Source organism: Rhinatrema bivittatum, chromosome 1 (genome assembly GCF_901001135.1).
Source record: "Rhinatrema bivittatum chromosome 1, aRhiBiv1.1, whole genome shotgun sequence".
NCBI classification, from domain to species: Eukaryota; Metazoa; Chordata; class Amphibia; order Gymnophiona; family Rhinatrematidae; genus Rhinatrema; species Rhinatrema bivittatum.
Window position 1 is genome coordinate 485,672,783 of NC_042615.1, and position 22,212 is coordinate 485,694,994.

General features: G+C 52.7%; 1 protein-coding gene across 5 annotated transcripts in view; it reads left to right on the top strand.

Annotated features, from left to right (window-relative positions):
- WNK3 (WNK lysine deficient protein kinase 3) overlaps positions 1–22,212 on the top strand; it is a 463,548-nt gene that overhangs the window by 316,999 nt on the left and 124,337 nt on the right. For all 5 annotated transcript variants that reach the window (XM_029607822.1, XM_029607849.1, XM_029607812.1 and 2 more), the window contains exons 11-13: positions 1,131–1,204; positions 10,257–10,365; positions 10,681–10,797. In XM_029607822.1, coding sequence (XP_029463682.1) covers positions 1,131–1,204; positions 10,257–10,365; positions 10,681–10,797 — 300 coding nt within the window. The remainder of the gene's footprint in view (positions 1–1,130; positions 1,205–10,256; positions 10,366–10,680; positions 10,798–22,212) is intronic.

Below are 22,212 nucleotides of genomic sequence, written 5' to 3' on the forward strand. Positions count from 1 at the left end.
GCCCCATTCCAATCCAGGGGAACAGGCTCTGCATACCCTTGACTGTAAATGAGCTCTAGCTTTCTATCTAGACCGTACACTTGCCCACAGTAAGAGCACTCAATTATTTGTCTCTTTCCATCCCAACAAATTAGAGCAACCTGTGGGTAAGCAGACTCTCTCCTCCTGGTTGGTGGACTGCATATCTTTTTGCTACCAGCAAGCAGGCATTCCTTTTCAAGACCGTGTTAAAGCACACTCTGTGAGGGCCATGGCGACTTCAGTAGCACACCTAAGATCGGTGCCGCTTCCTGACATTTGCAGGGCTTACCACCTGGAGCTCTCGCCATACCTTCGCAGCCCACTATTGCTTGGACAAAGCCGGAAGACCTGATTCCATCTTCGGCCAATCTGTCCTGCGTAACCTATTTCCAACGTGATGTACCAACACCCTTCCGCCTGCCTGGTGGGTTTCAGGATGCCCTCCAGCAAATTCCACCCCAGTTGTTGTGCCTGTTGCATGCCGTTGGGTACATTTGGTGCATGTTCGGACATCCTCAGCTCGGTACTCATCCATATGTGAGGACTACTATCCTGCTTGTCCTGTGAGAAAGCAAGTGTTGCTTACCTGTAACAGGTGTTCTCACAGGACAGCAGGATGTTAGTCCTCACGAAACCCGCCCGCCGCCCCGCGGTGTTGGGTTCGTAACGTTTTGTTGTTTTATTTTTTCAACACTGCCTGTAGCTATCAAATAAGACTGAAGGGGGACCCCTGCTGGCTGCAGGGTTAGTGCCATGCTGGGCATGGCCAGTCAAAGTTCTGGAAACTTTGATAGAAGTTTTCCGTGATTGGGCTCCATCCTGTGATGTCACCCATATGTGAGGACTAACATCCTGCTGTCCTGCGAGAACACCTGTTACAGGTAAGCAACACTTGCTTTCTGGAAAATACCCAATATTTCATAACCCAACTACAATAACAATGAAGCACTTCTTTCCTAAAACAAAATCATCATAATACTTTTTAGTTCCACTAAAAATGCATGCCCAACTACCTATCTGCCTCAAATTCTTGTACTTGCTGTTGTTGCTCATGCTGTTTACTCATTTACTTCTTAATGCTGTTATATATGACATTTGCCTTCCTGTAGAGTGCACAGTGTCTGCCCCAGTCCTTGACATCTGAGCAGCAGTCAACCATCCAGAAACAGGATTCAATCCAAGGGTGAGTGCCCTTGGTTTCAGGACTGAATATTGTAAAGTGATTATTTGTTCAATCTGAGAGAGAACTTAAGTGTGTATGCTGTGGGTGATTGTGTGGTACAGCATGTGCTATGTATGTATCTTTGGTATGTTCTGGATGTATATATTATGTCATATGGTCAATGACATTGCATAGATCATGTGATATGTTTCTTTGGCCTTCACTCCTTTAGGTGCCACAGTTCATAAACCAGGTCAAGAAACCTAGCATTACAGAAAGGAAAGATGATATGGCCACCTTTTAGATATTAGAAAAAAATTTCTAAAATCAAGGATTTTATTATTAAGGTGGACTTGGGGAAATCCACTGCTTATCCCTGGGATAAGCAGCATGAAATCTGTTGATCTTTTGGTATTTGTGACCTGGGTTGGCCACTGCTGGAAACAGGATACTGGGCTTGACGGACCTTTGGTCTGACCCAGTATGGAAAATCTTATGTTCTTATAATTTTCTGCAATTCTACAGCTACTGATACAGAGTTTTGAGAAAATGACTACATGCTCCTCCCTACACTGCCTCCTTCCATTTCTATGTTCCTTCCTCAATAGCTTTCTGCCTTCTTTCTTCCTGTCTTTTACCCTCTACTTCAACTGCACGCCTTATAGCTGCCACAGACTCTTGTCTTGGCATTTGCTGCTTCCACTGCTGTTCTGCAGTTCATCGCTGCTAGGTGCTACATAGCTCCATTTATTGTAAGCAACAGTCTTTCTCTTCATTAAGACTAGTCCAGCTGACTGGGTTATGCTCACCAACCAGCGGATGGAGACAGATCAACAAGCTCACTGTCACCTCTTATGTGCATTTGTACTGACCTCAGCCTGCCAGTGTTCTGTCTCCGGCAGGTGGTAGGTAAGCATCCCATGGTCTGAGATCTGGTAGACTGAATAGGAAAGTAAATTTTGGAGGCTGCTGCTGAAGTGAAACTTAGTTCTTCCCTCCTCAATTGAGCAGAGACCTCGGATAGGAGATTTAAAAAATCCGCCACCGACCAGCAAGATGGGCACTCTCAGGCTATTCCAGCAGGTATATAGTCACATCATTGGAAACCCCCCCCCCCCCCCCCCCACGACCATCACCCAGCAAGGAGCCGACCACGTCGATCCCCACCACCGCCCCAGCAAGGAGTCGTACCAGCAGCAACTGCACCCAGTTGTTCTGTTAGGAATCCCTGACCAGACCCCTGTCAAGTCAGACAATTTTAACCAACGCATTATCCCCCAATAGGATCGGGCTACCCGCCACAGGTGCAGGTACCTGCGACCCCCAAAGATGCGGCCAGGGTCCCCACTCAGGTCCAAGCCTACAAAGGATAAATGGACCCATCCCACCTAAACAGCCCCGCCTTGAGGTCCCAAGACCAATCATGGCGAATATGAAAACCCCCCATACCAGCTAACCAAGAGCCAATCTGCTGGTTTGCCTTGGCACGACAACGGCGCTAAATCTTATTTGCAATCAAAGGCCTTGGAATTATATTGGACCAGCAGAGTACAGTAGCAGGGAACAAACAGGAAACAGTCACCAGATCCCTGCACCATGCCAATGAACCTGCGACCCAACATTTTGCCCCAGTCGTTCCCGCCCAGGTGGATGATTAAAACATGCGGCGGGCTAAAACAGCCGATCCCCCTTTGCAGACAGTGCAGCAACTCTGCCCAACACATTCCCCTCCGCCCAAGCCAACAAACATTCACCCCCTGACCCTCCAAGTCCAAATGTGGCCCATACCGGCACCCATGGGCGTGGGAATGGGCCCAGGCTACGTAGGAATGTCCCACAATCCACACAACCATCCCCCGGCGTGCTGTACCCGCAAAGAGAAAATATCTTGGATGACTTAGGAATTGCCGGGTGGCACATACCCGGTAAAAGCATCCGACTTCCAACTACCAATTCTTTGGATCACTCCACCCGACAGACTGGAGGTCGCCGCAGATGTCGCTGCACCAATCTGGAAGGAGTGAGTCCCGAACCTTGAGGTATCTAACCCCAACGCAGTCAAACACGTCTGCAGGACCGCCTCAAACTGATACTTTGTCAGGGGCCGCAAGTCGTGGTGAACCAGAAAGTGAATCCCACCCTCTGAGCGAATTCGCCCAAAAGCCACTGCGTTCGCCACAGGGCAGGTCTGCAATCCCGGAACCGAATGAAGCACCACAGACGACCCTCTACCCACCTGATCGGTTTTGGACCTATGAATAACTGTCACCGAATCATCCTGGATGCTCACATTCCTAAATAAGAGGCCAGAAGCCTCAGATCTTTGGGAGGCTCTCGCTACCAACTCGCTAATGCGAAAAGCACCAAAGAAGGCGAACACAAAGGTGAGACGAAACAGACAACACTTGTAGTCGTTATTACAAATAGCGAGCAACAACTCCCATAGTTTTCCCAAAATCTCATGAGAATAGAGAGACGTTTATCTGGTACTGCCGCGGACCTGCAGGCCCACCCTAGCATCAATCGACGAACCAGGAATCTCCCTACTGGAAAACCCTAGCCATGAGTCCTCATAAAAAAAAAAAAGGAGAATCCGGACAATTGCCTAGCCACCGACGCCCTGGAAGCCCCGTTCGCCCTCGCATTCTCAATAAACTGCACAATGTATTTATCCAAGACGGGACCCCCATGCCAACCCAAACCTGCCAGGAAAGACGCAACCTTGTTTGCAGACACCAGATAACTGCTCCAGGTGGATGGAGCTAATGATGCCTGGAGCAGCTGCCATGCTTCCAGGAACCGAAGTTCCAAAGGAAATGCGGCACTGACGCTCCCTGCTGATCTGCTTCTGGTGCAAGCTCCCGAAACAAGGACCACTTGCAATGAGAAAGAGAATCAGCTACAGCATTAGAAACCCCGGGAACATGCCTAGCCCTTACAGTGATATTCAATCCCATACAACACAGCAGATCGGACACCAATATGCACTTCATAGTTCTCCTATTAATGACATCCACCACACTCCAGTTGTCACACTAAAACACTACTCTCCTGCCTTGGAATTGCGATCCCCAAAGGAACACAGATACGACAATGGGGAACAATTCAAGGAATGTAATGTTCTTGGTAACCTGACCTCCTTCCAGTCCTCCGGCCAAAGTGCCGCACACCAGGCACCCTGGAAGTAGGCGCCAAAACCAACCGATCCGGCAGCATCGGTAAATAATTCTTAGTCGCGATTCGAGACAGAATCATCTTGCCACAATAAAGAGCCATTAAAATCCGACAAGAAGCTATCCCAAATCTGTAAATCCTCCGCAGCCAATCCGTTATGCAAATGTGATGACCACTCTTCTGCAAACCCGCCTTACTGGAACTCAACCTTCTCAGAAAAACTCTGGCCATAGAAAGTATGCGGCAAGCGAAATTCAGACTGCCCACCAGGGATTGCATCTGGCGTAGTTAGCTTTTTGGCCAGCAATGCCCTGGACACAAGATCCCTCATGACCATCACTTTGTCTGCTGGCAAACGTGAGATCATCTCTATCGAATCCAACTCAATGCCCAAGAAAACCAGCCAAGTACAAGGACCTTCAGTCTTGTCCTCTGCTAATGGGATGCCAAAGTCAGAAACAGTGTTCCGGAAACAGCTCAACAGGTGCAAACAAGTCGACGAAGACGAGTCACCAATGAAAAGAAAATCGTCCAAATAATGCGCGATGTTTGCTACACCGGCTCGCTTGGCAACCACCCAATGAACAATTGAACTAAATGTTTCAAAATAAGCACAGGCGATGGAACACCCCATAGGCAGGCATTTGTCAAAATAGAATGCCTCCTGAAAACAGAAACCCAACAATGGGAATGACTCAGGGTGAATCAGGAGCAACTGGAAGCCTGACTCAATGTCCACTTTTGCCATGAGGGCCCCCGCGCCACAACGACGAACCATTGACACCGTCGACTCAAAGGAAGCATACTGCACAGTGCAGAGATCCCTGGGAATGTAATCATTGACCGAATTATCTTCCGGGATGACAGATTATGGATCAAACAAAACTTACCCAGTTCCTTTTTGGGCACCACTGACAAAGGGGATAAAACCATGCCCTCGAAGGGAGGGACCTGGAAAGAACCCACAATCCTCCCCACGTCAATCTCATATTGCACTTTAGAGGCTACTACATGAGCCAGTTTTTACCGGGCAATTCTGTCCCCCACCCACCCCACCAGACCTGCAAAGGGGATATGAAAACCATACGCAAAACCCTGAAACGAGCAACGCAGCTTCTGCTTTGTGATACCTATCCAATCATTACGACATAGCTGCTAAACGGATGGGGATAGGCACAAACCCTGTTACCTCATTTCGGGGTGCTTTTTGCAGCAAACCAGTCACCACTCCAGACACTGGATCGTTTCGGACACTTGGGGGCGGGGTGACCAATCTCGCAACTGGAGCACGCATGTTTGAACTTCCAGTCAGGGAAGTTACAGGCCGAATGGTTGAATTTCCAACACACATATGGGAAACTGGGCCCAGCTCAACCGCCGTTCGCCGGGGCCATTCCGGTCTGAAAGAGCCACCCGCTAGGTGCACCGGACATTCCGCTAACGTCCCCTCCACCAGAAGACCCTACCTTGACACACATTTGTGTCAACCACAACCCGACATCCCTACTGCCCCAAGTCATAAATTTGTTCTCCTCCATCTGGTCCCTGAAATGCTCATAATTGAGCCACGATCAACCCTCATACATCCGGCTGGTCGCCAGAATAGCGTCAGCATACGCTAGCACGGAGCCATACTAAGCCGGGTCACGATGACCCATCACACTAGCCAAATGGAGTAATGAGCGAGTCCAGTTAAGTACATTGCGAGCCACCCTCTGTTGCGTACCCTGAAATCTACCCGCACCCCCTTTTTTCTCTTCTCCCTACGCTTCCCCCTGCGACCCTCCAGCAACTGGAAAATATCGATATACTTACGCTGCCTGATCTTCTTGCGAAGCGACTTGGGCACATCCTCCCACAACTTGGACAGGCTAACTAACGCAGGCACACCCCTCACCTGACCCTGCTCACCTGCCCGGCTTTTCTCACCAGAACCTACTAAGGAAGGGGTAGAAGAGGAGGAAGATGAAGAGAGAGAAGAATCTGAAGAACTGGACTTGGCATGCTTCTTTTTACGCCATGATTTCTCACATTTCTTGGAAACTGAGGAACCAGGAGCCGGAGGCTCTGCAACCCCTCCCCGAGAAACCACAGCCTGTTCTGTCGAATAGCAACCCCTGGCAGAACCTGAGCCCCAATCTGCGATGGACCCGAATCCCCAGCAATGGCATCAGACTCACAAGGTTGTCTGCTGTCCGAACTCATCCCAGTGGTGTTCGAAGCTCGGGAAGAGCTGGTAGTACCCATCGTGCTGGGGGTTGAAAACTGGGAGCCGCTGGCGGGACCCATCTCACTGAGGGTTTGGAGCTTGGAGGCTGTTGGTGGAATCCATCTTGCTGGGGGCAGAGGTCTGAGAGCTGGATGTGTTCACCGCCACCGAGACTGGATCATTTCGCCAACCCTCCTGCCTCAAAGGTCCAGGACAATCGATTGCCTCTCCAGCAGGATAAGCCTGTGAAAAAGAATGAGCGGCAACAACTGAAGCCCTGGAAGACGCCACAACTGCCAGACCTCCTGGAGGACCACTGGAGAAGAAGGGCCAATGACGAGGACCCATAGCAAAAGAGGGAGACGCCGAAACCCCACCCCCACCACCAGGAACCAGGAACACCATCCCAGGAGGACATCGATGCAGGCTGCATATCCCCCGAACCTCCCTCACCCCATGGCCCCAGAAATATTCTCCCTGCGCCCGGCCAGTCACTGCCGAAATCCAGATCCAAAGCGGAACTGGGATCACACATCCCAGAAAAACCCTCCCCCCTTTGGCCAGAAGGGGCCCACCTGGGTGGTCCACCCAAACTCACCCAAGCCTCGGAGTCCACGTGGTCCCTGTGATCCCCCCCCCCCCCCCCCCCCCCCCGGCACAGCACTCTCCCCAGGCTCCAACCCCCTTGGAAAAGACAAAAGAAAATTCTCCTGTGCTGCACTTCCCCCAGCTTCAGCACTGGACAGCTCCAAGTGCCAACCTATAGCTGGCACAGCAGCAGGGGATGGCACAGGAACCTCGGGAGGCCCAAGAGCAGTGCAGGAACTCCAAGCAGGAGTGGGAGGGCAGCAGCTAGACAGCGCGTCGGGGCCCAGGGAAGCCACCGGTGCTCCCGACGTCTTCCGGCCCACCTCGGCCTTAATGCTGTGGGTCCTGGACCGTGAGGCCCGCCCTTTACCACCCACAACATCAGAACGCCTCGAGGCTCTCCACCCACATCGGAGCGCAGCACAGCCAAGCTGGCCCCAACCGCCCCATCCTCGCAATGCTCACCCAGAGCCGTCGCAGCCACTTCATCTCCCGGCATGGCTGCTTCCTCAGAACGCCATTCCTCACAACGGTGGAATCGGGCAGTAAGTTGAGGAGCAGGAGTGGGGCTTGCAGCGTCAGGCTCAACAGCACTTGCAGCATCGACTCCTCCCACTCCCATCTACCCCTGGAGGGTGGGAACCAATGGGTTCCCCAGAAGCAGGAGGTTTAAATCAAACCTCAGACTCCCCTCCCCCCCCCAATCCCCCTGACCTACTCGCTGCATGAAGCCAACGGACTTTGGCACCAGCGGCTCTCCTCCCCGAACCCACCTGTCCTGTAGGCTTGCCAGGCGTACCTGGCACCATATTACAGCAGCCAGGCAGGTATGGGCTCTGCCTGGCCTTATAAAAACTGCTCTGCACTGCTTGCAGCTTAAGGAAAGTGCAAGAGAGGGGGACTTCATGATTGTTTAAAGGAATGAGTAAATATTAATCTGTTTACTCTTTCAGATAATATAACGACTAGGGTGCACTCCATGAAGTTAGCAAGTGTCACGTTTTTTAAAAAATCAGAAAATTATTTTTCACCCAGTACACAATTAAGCTCTGGAATTCATTGCCGTGGGACATGTTTGGGCAGTTAGTGTAGCTGGGTTTAAAAAGGTTTGGATAAGTTCCTGGAGAAGTCCAAAAATTACTATTAATCAAGTTGACTTAGAGAATAGCCACTGCTATTACTGGCATTAGCATGGGATCTATTTAATGTTTGGGTATTTGTAACCTGGATTGGCCACTGTTGGATACAGGATTCCGGGCTTGATGGATCCTTGGTCTGACTCAGTATGGCAACTTCTTATGTTTTTATGTTCTTAAGAGTAAAATGAGAGAAGAATAGATTGGCAGATAGAACAAAACAAGGAATCTGTGGAAGGGGATAAGAAAGGAAAGAGGGTTGCAAAATAAACTAAGGGAGAAAGAATTCAAATGAAAATCAATAGAATTGGAATAGTTATTTAGAAATTTAAATGCATGGGCCCATGAGAAATGCCCGGAGACCATATTTAACTAGGTGCTGTGCACTGGACACTGCACCCCATCACTGCCAGCATTTCAGGGCTGCCGCAGCCCTTGCCCCCATCCCCTCCCCCATAGTGATGCACCTCATATGGCAGTGACTTCCTGGGGTGGGCAGTGGTAACCGTATGATGAAGTCTGAGCCCTTTGACAAATTATGCATGAGTAGGCAGATGTTCAATGTGAAGGCATGTATGTAAGTGTTGGCCGCAGCTGGTGGGTAACCGAGCCGGAGGGGAACTTTGAATGTGGTGTAGATGTTCATCACAGTATGAAATCATGCTATAGGCCAGGGGTAACCAACTCCTGTCCTCAAGAGCCGCAAACTGGCCAGGTTTTCAAGGTATCCATAATGAATATGCATGAGATAAATTTGCATGCACTGCTGCTATTGTTTGCAAATTTATCTCATACATATTCATTATGGTTACCCTGAAACCCTGGCCTGTTTGTGGCTGTCAAGGACTGGAGTTGGCCACAAAGTATAGGCTGTCTAGAGTGCGCCCCTACAGCAAAATAACGGGTCATGATTATGTTTTGCCAGGTGGGGCCCTTGCTTGGAAACTAAGGCAGGGGACCCGGCAAATATATTGCTGCCTTGCTTGGTCCATGGTGGGTGGCAAAAAATGGGCACAGCCCAGTTGTCTAATACAGTTGCAGCTCGAGTACAGGTTAAATTAACATAACTTGTTGGTTAATAAAGCTGCAGCCTCTATATCCAATCCAGTGTGTTTGTGTTTCTTTGTTTGCTGTGTTTGTGATGCACCAGGGGGCCAATATTCTAGTTGTGGCTGCTAGTGTTAATACTTAGGCCCCTGTGAAATGCCCGGAGCCCATATGTAACAGGGCACTGCTGCACCCCTTCACTCCCTCCCCTTCCCCCCACTCCCCCCAATAGCAATGCTTCTGGTGCAGCGGTGATGTTCCTAGGGGGGGGGGAGAGAGGGGTGGTCAAAGCATGTTGACATCAGGTACTTATGAAATACCCAGCACTCAGAGCCACCCACCCTCTTTGACTGTGGCCATCATATTCACCCTCCCTAATAACCCCTCTGCTAGGGTGACAGATTTGTCTCAAACAAAAAAAAAAAGGGGCCACTCATAGTATGTTCTATGTTTGTGTTTTACTTTGCTTGCTGTGTTTGTTGTGCAGCAGGGGCTGATGCTCTAGTTATGGCTGCTAGTGTTGCAAAGATTAGAAAATTGTTTTATTTTTTAAGAGAATATTTTAAAACTAGGATTTTTCATATAATTGACATGTTGTGCTATTTAAGTAGTGCATAGCCATATGCAAATATGCCACAGAATATAACCAAAAAATGATGCAAATTTGTACTAATCCTTGCCACAGAATCTTTTCATAATTTACTGTGGGGAAAGCAGGACATTTCCTAAAACCCAGTCCTATTTTTAGGAAATGTCTGTCTGCAGATACTACAGCCTAACAGATGTGTATAAGAAAGGAGGTTAAAGCCACCACTAATAGTCCTGGAAATGGAGGATAGGCTTTTGAAGCCATATCTTACTCAGACTCCTTCTGCTGTGTTAGAAAACGTTGTAAACACTGTTTGTGATTTGTTTCTAGGGACAGCATCAATGGTTGCGAACAATTAATTGGGAATGGGAAGAAGCAGAGGAGGGCATCCTATGTCAGACCTGAGAAGAGCACCAAATTTCAGCTCACAGTCCTGCAGGTGACTAAGCTTTACAGTACACGGACAGTGTGCTCTCCTAACCTGTGATGGACTCTGCTTAAACAGTATCAGACAGGCTAGATCAGACAAGTGATACTGAAATGTGGAATTTTGACTTCTGTAGCTTTGAACAGTCCATTTCCAATTTCCGGTTTGTTTTTTTTGTTTGGTTTTTTTTTTAACAGATTCATGACTAACTTATGAAAATAGCTGCATCCATAAACTAGTTATCCATTCATTGTCTAGCTGTTATGCAATACGTATCTGTGTTTTTTGGCTGGCACCAGCAATTCATGATCATTTTCCTGTTAACAGGTTTCCACAACTGGAGATAACATGGTGGAATGTCAGTTGGAAACCCACAATAACAAGATGGTCACCTTCAAATTTGATGCAGATGGAGATGCACCAGAAGATATTGCAGATTATATGGTAAGTTCCAGCAGGTGACTGACCTGCCCTTTTCTGCATTGGGGAATATGAATTGATGGTGCAGCTGCTCATTGCTTTGTCTCCTCAGATATAGTTGGATTGAAAGTTTCCTTATCCTCATTTGGAAATTGGTGTTCTCCGAAGACAAAGCAGGATGACAGTCCTCACATGTGGGTGATACAATCCAATAGAGCCTGGCCCAGAACTTTTATGTCAAAGTTTCTAGAACTTTGACTGTGCTTCACTGGGCATGCCATTATACCACACATCCAAACAGAGGCCCCTTCACTCTCTTCTTTTCCGTGGAGCCCACTAGTTTTAGTTCCTGACTCTTGTTCATGTTTTCTTTGCGGGATAAGGGCCTTGAACAAGTAAAAGAGAAAAGTTCAGGATGGTATCCCTGGGCACCTTGATTCCCTTTCTTCAAAAAGGGGATTGGTTATGCTCTCTGTCTCAAGGATGCATATATCCATATATAGATATTTCCCCATCAGAAGAAATTTCTCAGATTTGTGGTGGGAGACTGTCACCTCCAGTATCATGTGCTTTTTGGCCCAGCATCAGCAATTGGTGTCTTCATCAAACGTCTTAAGGTGGTAGTGGCACATGTGCGAAAACTAGGGGTGTATGTGTATCCCTATATGGATGATTGGCTAGTCAAGAGTTCCTGAACATACTCAGATCAGTCCAGACTAGTGGGTTGTGCATTCTTACCAGCAGATGGAGTCAGAGAACAAAAACTTTGGGCACTGCTACATAACCGAGAGTGCCACCTGCAGACCCTCATTCCCTGTACGTACCTGGATCAGTCCAGACAGTGGGTTATGTCCCCAATCCAGCAGATGGAGTCAGCACAAACTTCGAGGGGGCGTTACCATATATACTACTACCCCCTCTGCAGGAGTTCAGTATCTTCTGACTCCAGCAGATGCGAGTAGGAATCAGGGATTCTCCCAGTTTCTGCTAGGATACTTTTATTCCTTGCTTACTATTTTCTTGGGCTTTTGCCTATTCTTTGCTAGTGGATCAAGTTTTCTGATTTAAAAAAAAAAAAAAAAAAAAGAAAAGTGTTCCAAATTTTGGGGAGGCGTGGCTTCCCCCTTGTGTTGTCTCTCTCTCTGTGCTGTGTCCTTGTGCCTTGCGACGGGGTAAGTTGTGTTTTTCTTGCCTCTTTTCTTTCACAGCTTCTTCACCTCTGGTGCTCGCGGATGCCGGTGGGGCCGGCCTCTCCGCGCTCCTGCACGTGTCAGCAGCCATCTTTGCAGCGCCTCTGGGGCTGCTAGGGCACACAGCAAAGGATCTTCGGCGGGTCGTGTGGCCAGGAGGGCCCCCCCGCGGCGTTTTCTCTTGACGGGCAGTGAAGGCCGACCGGGCCCCCCCGCGGCAGCGATTTCTTTCGCGGCCCCCCCTGAGGCTTAATTTTTCACTTTTGCTGCCGGGTTTTTACCTTTTTCTCGCTGATCCCGATGCCGCGGCCAACACGTTCGGCCTGCGGCGAACCGGGGTCTAGGATTTCCCGCGAGGGCATCTGCGCTCGGTGCCTTCCTGGGGGGGAAGGCACCTCGCAGGCCCTCGCCGATTTTTCCTTCTTGCCTGGTATGCCCGGGAGGCGCGGCCCGGCCCCTCCCCCATTCCTGGCGGGAACGGCGGCCATCTTGCATTCCCAGCGCCCTGAGGGGACTCAGGCAGCGCTGGATGACAGGGATACTGTGACTGTCTCTCCTCCGCTTCTGGTGCCAGAGCAGGACCCGCAGGGGCAGGGGTCTCCAGGGGCCCCTCCCTCCGGGGCTCCCTCGGGCAGACCGGGGTTTTCCCCGGAATTTATTCTCCTGATGCACACGGCGTACCTGCAGGGGTTAGACGCTCCTACGGGTCCTCCCCCTGCCAAGGTACCGCGGACAGCCTCTCCTGCTTCGCCTTCTCAGGTCCCCCCCGCCTCGGCGGCTGCTGGGGCACCTCTCCCGCAGCCTCCAGCTCGGGCCCGCATCCCGGCCGGGGCTGTTGGAGCGATGGCAGGCTCACCGGACTCTGGACCTGATCTTTCGGACTTGGGCCAAGGGGACCCCACGCCAGAGGGAGACGACCCGCGCACGCTCCGCCTCTTCCAGAGGGACGAGCTGGATGACCTTATCCCGCTCATAATTCAGGAATTGGACCTGGACCCTCCGCCGGATCCGCCCGCTCCAGTAGCGCCTGCAGTCGTCACTTCGTCTAAGAAGGGGGGATCCCGTCCTGGCAGCCCTGCGGCCGAGAGCGCGAGCTTTTCCCATCCACGATTCTTTCCTGCAGCTTCTCACTAGGGAATGGGATACCCCGGAGGCTTCCCTGAAGGGCAGCCGTGCTATGGAAAAGCTTTATCCCCTACCGGAGGATTTCCTGGATCTCATCAAGGTACCAAAAGTGGACTCCGCGGTGTCGGCGGTCACGAAGAGGACAATGATACCGGTGACTGGAGGAGCGGCCTTACGGGATACGCAAGATCGCAAGTTGGAAGTTTTCCTCAAGAGGGTCTTCGAGGTCTCCGCGCTGGGCATGCGGGCAGTGATGTGCCGCTCCCTGGCCCAGAGGGCAAGCCTTCTTTGGGTGCAACAACTTCTCACGTCTCAGGATCTGCCCGCCGCTGAGGCCGCCCAGGCGGACAGGCTAGAAGCTGCGGTGGCGTACGGGGCGGATGCCTCGTACGATTTGTTTCGGGTCCTGGCAAGATCCATGGTATCGGTAGTAGCAGCACGACGCCTGCTTTGGCTTCGCAACTGGGCGGCGGATACATCCTCTAAGTCGAGCCTGGGCTCTCTGCCCTTCAGGGGTAAGTTCCTCTTCGGAGACGACCTGGATCAGATCATCAAGTCCCTGGGGGAGAATGCGGTTCATCGGCTCCCGGAGGACAGGTATCGTCCTTCCAGATCGTATGCATCCTCCCGGACCAGAGCCAGGGCACAACGGCGCTACAGGAGCTACAGGCTGTCGGGCTCCAGGCCCGCGGCCCCCAGGTCACAGCCCTGGTCGCGTCCCTTTCGTGGGCGCAGACCCGCGCGCAACGCCACCGGAGCAGGTAATCCCTCTCCTAAGGCCTCACAATGATGTCAGGCTCGCCCACTCCGCCGCCCCCAGGATCGGGGGTCGGCTGGCGCTGTTCTACAAGGAGTGGGCGCAGATCACCTCGGACAGATGGGTGCTGGACACCATAGAACACGGCTACGCATTGGAATTTGTCCGTCCTCCAAAGGAAAGGTTCGTTTTCTCCCCCTGTGGCTCCACCAAGAGGGGAGCGGTACAACTGACGCTAGCCAGGCTGCAGGAAATCGGCGCTATAGCGCCCGTGCCCTTTGAAGAGGTGGGCTCGGGCCACTATTCCATCTACTTCGTCGTACCAAAGAAGGACGGATCCTTCCGGCCCATCCTGGATTTGAAGGAAGTCAACAAGTCCCTCCGGGTTGTCCGGTTTCGCATGGAAACGTTGCGGTCTGTGATCGCGGCGGTGCATCGGGGGGAATTCCTTGCCTCTCTGGATCTCACAGAGGCCTACCTTCACATCCCCATCCGCCCGGATCATCACCGTCTCCTCCGGTTCAAGATACTGGACCAGCACTTCCAGTTCATCGCTCTCCCCGTTTGGATTGGCGACGGCGCCGCGCACCTTCACCAAGATCATGGTAGTCGTAGCGGCCGCCCTCCGGAAGGAGGGTGTTCTGGTCCATCCTTACCTGGACGATTGGCTCATCCGAGCGAAGTCTTTTTCCCACGGTCAGGCAGCGGTGACCAGGGTAGTACAGTTCCTGCAGTCCCTGGGATGGGTAGTGAACTTCTCCAAGAGCTCCCTCGAGCCCTCGCAGCGCTTGGATTTTTTGGGGGCGACCTTCGACACCCGACTGGGCAAGGTCTTTCTGTGCCAGGACAAGGCGCACTCCTTGCGGGATCACATACAGCGGTTCTCTGTGTTACCAGATCCCACCTCCTGGGACTACCTGCAGCTCCTGGGAGTGATGGGTTCCACCATCGACATGGTCCCCTGGGCGTTTGCGCATCTCCGGCCCTTGCAGAGGGCGCTCCTCTCCCGTTGGAAACCGCTCTCGCAGGACTACCAGGTGATCCTCCCGCTACCGCAGAATGCCAGGGACAGTCTGGGCTGGTGGTTGGATCCGTCGAACCTGGCCCACGGTGTGTCCCTCGATCAGCCAAATTGGGTGGTGGTAACCACCGATGCCAGTCTAGTAGGCTGGGGGGCGGTCTGCGATTGAAGCGCCACGCAGGGGACGTGGTCCGCGGTGGAGGCGAAGTGGTCAATCAACCGTCTGGAAACCCGAGCGGTCCGGCTAGCTCTGCGTCATTTTCTCCCGCTTCTTCGGAACCGGGAAGTCAGAATCCTATCGGACAACGCAACCACCGTGGCCTACATCAACCGACAAGGAGGCACGCGCAGCCCGCAGGTCGCGATAGAGGCGGCGTTGCTGATGCAATGGGCAGAGCGTCATCTCGCCTGGCTAGCGGCCTCGCACATCCCCGGAGTGGACAACGTCCAGGCGGACTTCCTCAGTCGTCAACGGCTGGACCCAGGGGAGTGGTCTCTCTCCGAAGCGATGCAACTTCTCGTCCATCGGTGGGGAGCCCCCCACTTAGATCTGATGGCGTCCGCCCTCAACGCCAAGGCTCCACGCTTCTTCAGTCGCCGGAAAGAGCGCGGCGCGGAGGGAGTGGATGCCCTGGTCCTTCCGTGGCCCTCACATCTTCTGCTCTACGCTTTTCCACCGTGGCCCCTGGTGGGCAGGATGCTCCGCAGAATAGAAAGTCATCAGGGGACCGTGGTCTTCGTCGCTGCAGAATGGCCCAGGCGACCCTGGTTTGCAGACCTGCTACAGCTGGTGATCGACGGACCAATCAGGCTGGGGCACCTCCCCCAGCTCCTATATCAGGGCCCGGTATTTTTCGAGCAGGCAGAACTCTTCTGTCTTGCGGCCTGGCTTACAGGCGGGAGTGGACAAAGGTCTCGCCTATAATTCACTGCGGGTTCAGGTGGCCGCCCTTGGTTCGCTGGTGCGCGATGGGGGTTCTCTCCTACAGCACCCGGACATCGCTCGTTTCCTCAAGGGTGTCAAGCATTTGCGGCCTCCGTTACGGGACCCTTGTCCCTCTTGGAGTCTTAACCTTGTGCTCCACTCCCTGTTGGGACCTCCCTTCGAGCCCATACGCAGTGCAACGCTTAAAGACCTCACTCTCAAGACTGTCTTCCTGGTGGCCATCTGTTCAGCTCGCCGCATCTCGGAGCTGCAGGCACTGTCGTGCCGGGAGCCTTATCTTCGTTTCTACGACTCCGGAGTCTCGCTCCGCACCGTTCCCTCTTTCCTTCCGAAGGTAGTGTCTGCATTCCATGTGAACCAAACGGTGGATTTGCCGTCCTTCGCGGCCTCGGAGCCGCGGTCACTCCGACTCTTGGATGTCAAGCGTGCTCTGCGCCTCTATCTGGAAGCTACCAATGAGTTTCGAATTTCGGACCATCTTTTTGTCCTTTGGTCCGGGCCTAAGAAGGGCTCTCAGGCCTCAAAGACGACCATTGCCAGATGGCTGAAGGGCGGTATTGCCGCTTCATACCTTGGGGCGGGGCGGACTCCCCCTCCCGGCATCGTGGCGCATTCTACACGGGCTCAGGCGGCTTCCTGGGCGGAGGTTCGTTCGGTCTCCCCTCAGGAAATCTGTAGAGCAGCTACCTGGAAATCGCTACACACGTTCTCAAGACACTATCGCCTACACCTCGCCTCTCCTGTTGAGGGACATTTTGGCGAGCAGGTTCTCCGAGCAGGCCTCGCAGGACCCCACCCGATTTAGGGACGCTTGGGTACATCCCACTGTCTGGACTGATCCAGGTACGTACAGGGAAAAGAAAATTATTCCTTACCTGCTAATTTTCGTTCCTGTAGTACCATGGATCAGTCCAGACGCCCACCGCGTTTGGGCTCTCATCCTGCTCGGCTACTACGGTCCTGTTGTGTTCTACTCCCTTGAAGAGTTATCCGTTTTCACGGTCTTTCACAGCTCCCTACACTTTGGCATGCTGTTTGTCGCAGCTCCCTCCCGTTGGTGGGGAGTTATGCAGTTTGTTATTTAACATTTCAGGCTTGTTGCCAGTTCTTTAAACTTGATCCACTGAGGGGTTCTTGGATTTTCTCATCGGGCTTTGATATACTCGATACTGAACTCCTGCAGAGGGGGTAGTAGTATATATGGTAACGCCCCCTCGAAGTTTGTGCTGACTCCATCTGCTGGATTGGGGACATAACCCACTGTCTGGACTGATCCATGGTACTACAGGAACGAAAATTAGCAGGTAAGGAATAATTTTCTTGTATTTCTGACTCAAGCAGATGGTAGAAGTGCAATCCTGCAGTCTGTTAGCTTAAAAAAAAAAAGCGATAGGGAAACTTTATTCCTAATAGGTTAGGCTAGTTAGTGGTACAGCTCCCTGAGGTGTTAGGCACCTTCGTGGGCTATCCCTCAGTGGAAGCCGGGCGACCGGGGGGTTGGACATCCCTGCCTGAGTCTTGTCCGCAACGGTCCAGTGGCTTCGACAACCAGGGGCTCCTGGTTCCCTTGACCACTGAAGTGGCTGCTTTTACTCTGTTTCCCTCAGACTCCAAGGGTAGCTGTGTAAAGTTGTTTTTTTTTCTTTAAAAAAAAAAAAAAGAACAGGATCCTCTTCAAGGTAGGCAGATTCTGGTCTGGGGACAGGCTGTGCCGTTTCTCCGGCACGCCAGATGGAGTGGGGAGCTAGACCCCCAGGGGTCTCGCCGAAGTCACGGGGCTCTGGGTAGGTCGGCGGGGGGGGGGGGGGGGGAGGCCTTCGCACACAAGGTAGGCCATGTTTTCTCGCGCCAGTGTTCTTTTGACAGCGGAGTTTTGCACCTGCAGTAAGTTTTATTTTTAGCTCCGGCAGCCACGCGAAAGTTTCCCAGCCCAATTTTTTCTCTTTTGCTGACCGCGTGGCTGCACGGTCCGGACCATGGCACCTCGAATCAAAATGGTGACCTGCCGCATATGTGGCACGTCAGGATAGGCCCTAGATTCTGATTCCCTCTGTTCTGCCTGTACTACAGGGCAGGAGGGAGCTTCTTCGGGGGAGAAATCTGGCAGACAAGGGGTCCGGGCCAAGGTCCCTCTCAGCGGGGGAGGGGGGCTCGTGGCAGATGTCGTGGGAGGAGGACCCCCCCTCCCATTCTCTACTCTGTAGAGCAGGTTTGCTCCTTTGGCGATGACTCTGTGCTACCAGACCCCCCAGCTGAGGGGGGTGAGGACTCGGGGGAGTTCTGCCCAGAGTTTGTGCTGCTGCTGCACCAGGCTTTCTTGGCTAGGAAGCAGGTGATTCTGAAGAGAGTAGCACGGCCGGACATTCTCTCGGAGCCTCCACCCAAGCGAGTGTCCACGGGACCCTCGGACCTTCAGCGGACCCAGGTCAAGGTTAGGCTGCTGTCTCCACTCGGAGATACCACTGTCTCCGGGGTGGATCAGGATCCGGGGCCCATGCATATGGACGATGGGAACCAGGATGACCCGGACCCGGATGAGCTGCCACCTTCTGAGGGCAATGATCCCAGCGTGATGCGCTTGTTTAAGCGTGAGGAGCTCTGGCCTCTCATCCCCACAGATCTTGGAGGTCCTGGGGATCAAGGTGTCGCAAAAAGAGTCAGACAGCGAAGGGGTTAACCCGGTCCTGGATGGCATTTGGGGACCGACGACTTCCTTCCTGTTACCAAAGAAGGTCCATAAGCTGGTAACCTGGGAATGGGACTCGTCAGATGCGGGCCTGAAAGTGGGAAGAGCAATGATGAAGATTTAGCCCCTATCGCAAGATGTTTTGGATCTTCTGAAGGTGCCAAAGGTGGACGCGGCGGTGTCTGCCATGACTAAGAAGACCATCATTCCCATGGCCGGGGCAGTTGCGCTGAAGGACATACAGAATCGCAAACTGGAGATTCAGCTTAAGCGGGTCTTCGAGGTCTCCGCTCTGAGTCTATGGGCAGCTATTTGTGCCAGCCTCATGCAGAGAGCCTGCCTTTGTTGGGTCCAGGAGGCATCCGCAGCTCGCGGTGGTGGGCCTTGCAAGCCACGCGATTGGAGGCAGGTGTTGCATGTGTCGTAGACACCTTGTATGATTTGGTTTGGACTTCGGCACATAGTATGGTATCCGCAGTCATGGCTCGTAGACTGCTCTGGTTGAGGAATTGGTTGGCAGATTTTTCCTCCAAGTCTCAGCTCTGTAACCTCCCCGCAAGCTTCTCTTCGGGGAGGACCTGGACCAATTGGTAAAACTGCTTGGAGAGTCCAAGGGCAACCGGCTTCCAGAGGATAGGAAACCTTCAGGGAAGGTTTTTCCCCCTCGAGCTCACTTTCGGGACTCTGACAGATTTCGCACTGGTAGGGTCTTCAGCTCCTTCGGGGTCCAGGCCGGCCCCGGGGCACCATCAGTTCTTTCGTGGAGGTCATCGCCCAGGCAGAGAGTCCACGGGCCAGGGCTCTGGATGTGAAATACCCTCCCAATGAAGCCAAGGGCACCAATTCCATCGGAGAAGCTGTCAGAGGCAGATTGTCGAGCTTTTACACGGAGTGGTCAAAGATTACCTCGGACCGCTGGGTCTTGGAAGTGGTCAGGGACAGTTACGCGCTTGAGTTTTTGCACCTGGTTCAGGAGGCCTTCATGGAGTCACGCGTAGCTTCGCGGGCCAAATGCGAGGCAGTGCAGGGGACCATTGTTCCAGTTCCCCTAGCGGAACAGGGCCAGGGATGGTATTCTGTGTACTTTGTGGTTCCCAAGAAAGAGGGCACCTTTCATCCCATTCTGGATTTGCAGAAGGTGAACCGGTTTCTTCGAGTCCCCCATTTTCGCATGGAGGCCTTGAGGGTGGTAGTGGCCGCGGTGCGCAAAGGGGAGTTTCTCGCGTCCTTATACCTCACTGAGGCGTATCGCCACATCCCGATCCATCAGGATCACCAGTGGTATCTCCAGTTCAAGGTGCGGGGTCGACATTTCCAGTTTCAAGCTCTTCCTTTCGGCCTGGTGACGGCTCCACGTACCTTCACCAAGGTCGTGGCGGTGTTCCTGTTCAAGGGAGTCCTAGTTCACCCGTATCTAGACAACTGGTTGATTCAAGCGAAGTCACGAGAGGTCTGAAAGAGATCAGTCCAGAGGGTGATGCTTACCTTGCAGTCGCTCGGCTGGGTCATAAATGTCCAGAAAAGTCACTTGGAGCCCACTTAGTAGCTGGTTTACTTGGGAGCGCTTTTCAATACCTCCCAAGGCAAGGTTTTTCTGGCATCGGACCATGTGACAAAGTTGCAAGATCAGGTCAAGGCCCTCCTTCAGAGGAAGGGTCCGACAGTTTGGCATCACTTACAAGTCCTGGGATCCATGGCCTCCACCTTTGGTCCCATGGGTGTTCGCTCATTTGCGGCCGTTGCAGTGTGCGCTGTTGTCGAGGTGTAGCCCGGTGTCAGAACAATTCCAATTACTGTTGCCTCTGCTTCCAGAGTCAGTCTGTCGTGGTGGCTTTTGTGGTGCAACCTGGAGCAGGGGGTGGATTTGGACCCGCGACTTGAATGGTTATCTCCACAGACGCTAGTCTGTCAGGCTGGGGAGTGGTTTGCCTAAACAAATCCACTCAAGGTCTCTGGTCAACAACGGAGAGATCCTGGTCCATCAACCGCCTCGAGACAAGGGCCATGTCCAACTTGCCCTGCGAGCATTCCTGCCCCTAGTTGAGAACAGAATGGTTCGAGTGTTCTCAGATAACGCAATGATGGTAGCTTACATCAACCGGCAAGGCGGGACAAGGAGTCTCGCGGTGGCACTGGAAGCAGGGCTTTTGTTCGCCTGGGCAGAGCGCCATCTCAAAGGAATTGCCATGTCGCAGGGGTGGAGAATGTTCAAGCGGACTTCCTCAGCAGGCAACAGCTCGATCCGGGAGAGTGGGAGCTAACTCCCAAAGCTTGGAACTTCATTTGCACCAGGAGGGGTGTGCCTCAATTAGATCTGATGGCAACTCGAGCCAATGTGAAGACAGAACACTTCTTCAGTCATTGACGAGAGGTGGGCTCGGTAGGATTAGACGCCCTAGTGTGTCCTTGGCTCACGGGGATTCTTCTCTATGCCTTCCCCCCTCCCCCCCCCCCCGGCCTCTCATTGGTTGGCTTTTTCGACGCATAGAGTGACATCCAGGCAACATAGTTCTGGTGGCTCCAGAGTGGCCGCGTCATCCATGGTTCACGGCCCTGGTTCGAACAGCGGTGGAAGGCCCCCTACAGCTGGCTCATCTCCCACGCCTGCTCCGTCAGGGGCCCATATTTTCTGATAGGGACGATCACCTCTCTCGCAGCTTGGTTTTTGAGAGGCGATGATTGCAATTGAGGGGATATTCAGAGCAGGTCATTTCCACTCTTCTTCAGGTGTGATGACCAGCTACTTCTATGGCCTATGTTAGGGTCTGGAAGCTGTTTGAGGCATGGTGCCTGCAGCGTTCCTTGGATCCTTTGTTAATGGATTTTCCCCAGGTGTTGGATTTCCTTCAACAGGGGTTGGCTAAGGATTTGGCTTTCAATTCCCTTCGGGTCCAGGTAGCGGCCTTAGGTGCCTTACGGGGCAGGTTTCACGGTCGTTCGCTGGTGGCTCACCCAGATATTTCCCAGTTCCTCAAGGACGTCAAACATTTACACCCTCCCGTCCGCCCGTTATGTCCGGATTGGAGTTTGAACTTGGTGCTTCGTGAGCTTTGTGGAGCTCCCTTTGAGCCTTTTTGCAGGGCTCAGATTAAAGATTTGACCTTGAAGACAGTTTTCCTGGTAGCCATTTGTTCTGCTCGACAGATTTCTGAGTTGCAGGCTTTGTTTTGTCGGGATCCTTTTCTTAGGATTTACGATGATAGTTTCACTGCGCACGGTTCCTTCTTTTGTTCCCAAGGTGGTGTCTGCCTTTCATGTCAATCAGGCAGTGGACCTTCCAGGATTTCCGCAGTGGTCCCGGGATTCCCCTCAGGAGAAGGATCTTCATTTTTTGGATTTGCGTCGTGCTCTTTTGCGCTATTTGGAGGTTACCAGTGACTTCCGGCATTCAGATCATCTGTTTGTCTTGTTCGGTGGACCTAAGAAAGGTGACAAAGCTTCTAAGGCTACTATTTCGCGCTAGATTAAGGAGGCTATCTGCTTGGCCTATGTTGCCCGAGGGCGTCAGGCCCCCTTGGGTCTGAGAGCTCATTCCACTAGGGCCCAGGCTACCTCCTGGGCTGAGTGTCAGCTTCTGTCGCCATAGGAAATCTGCAGAGCGGCGATTTGGTCTTCCCTTCACACTTTCACCAAGCATTATCGTTTGGATGTTAGGGCACAAGATGAATCGTCCTTCAGTGAGGGTGTTCTGAGCACGGGTCTTTCGGGTTCCTG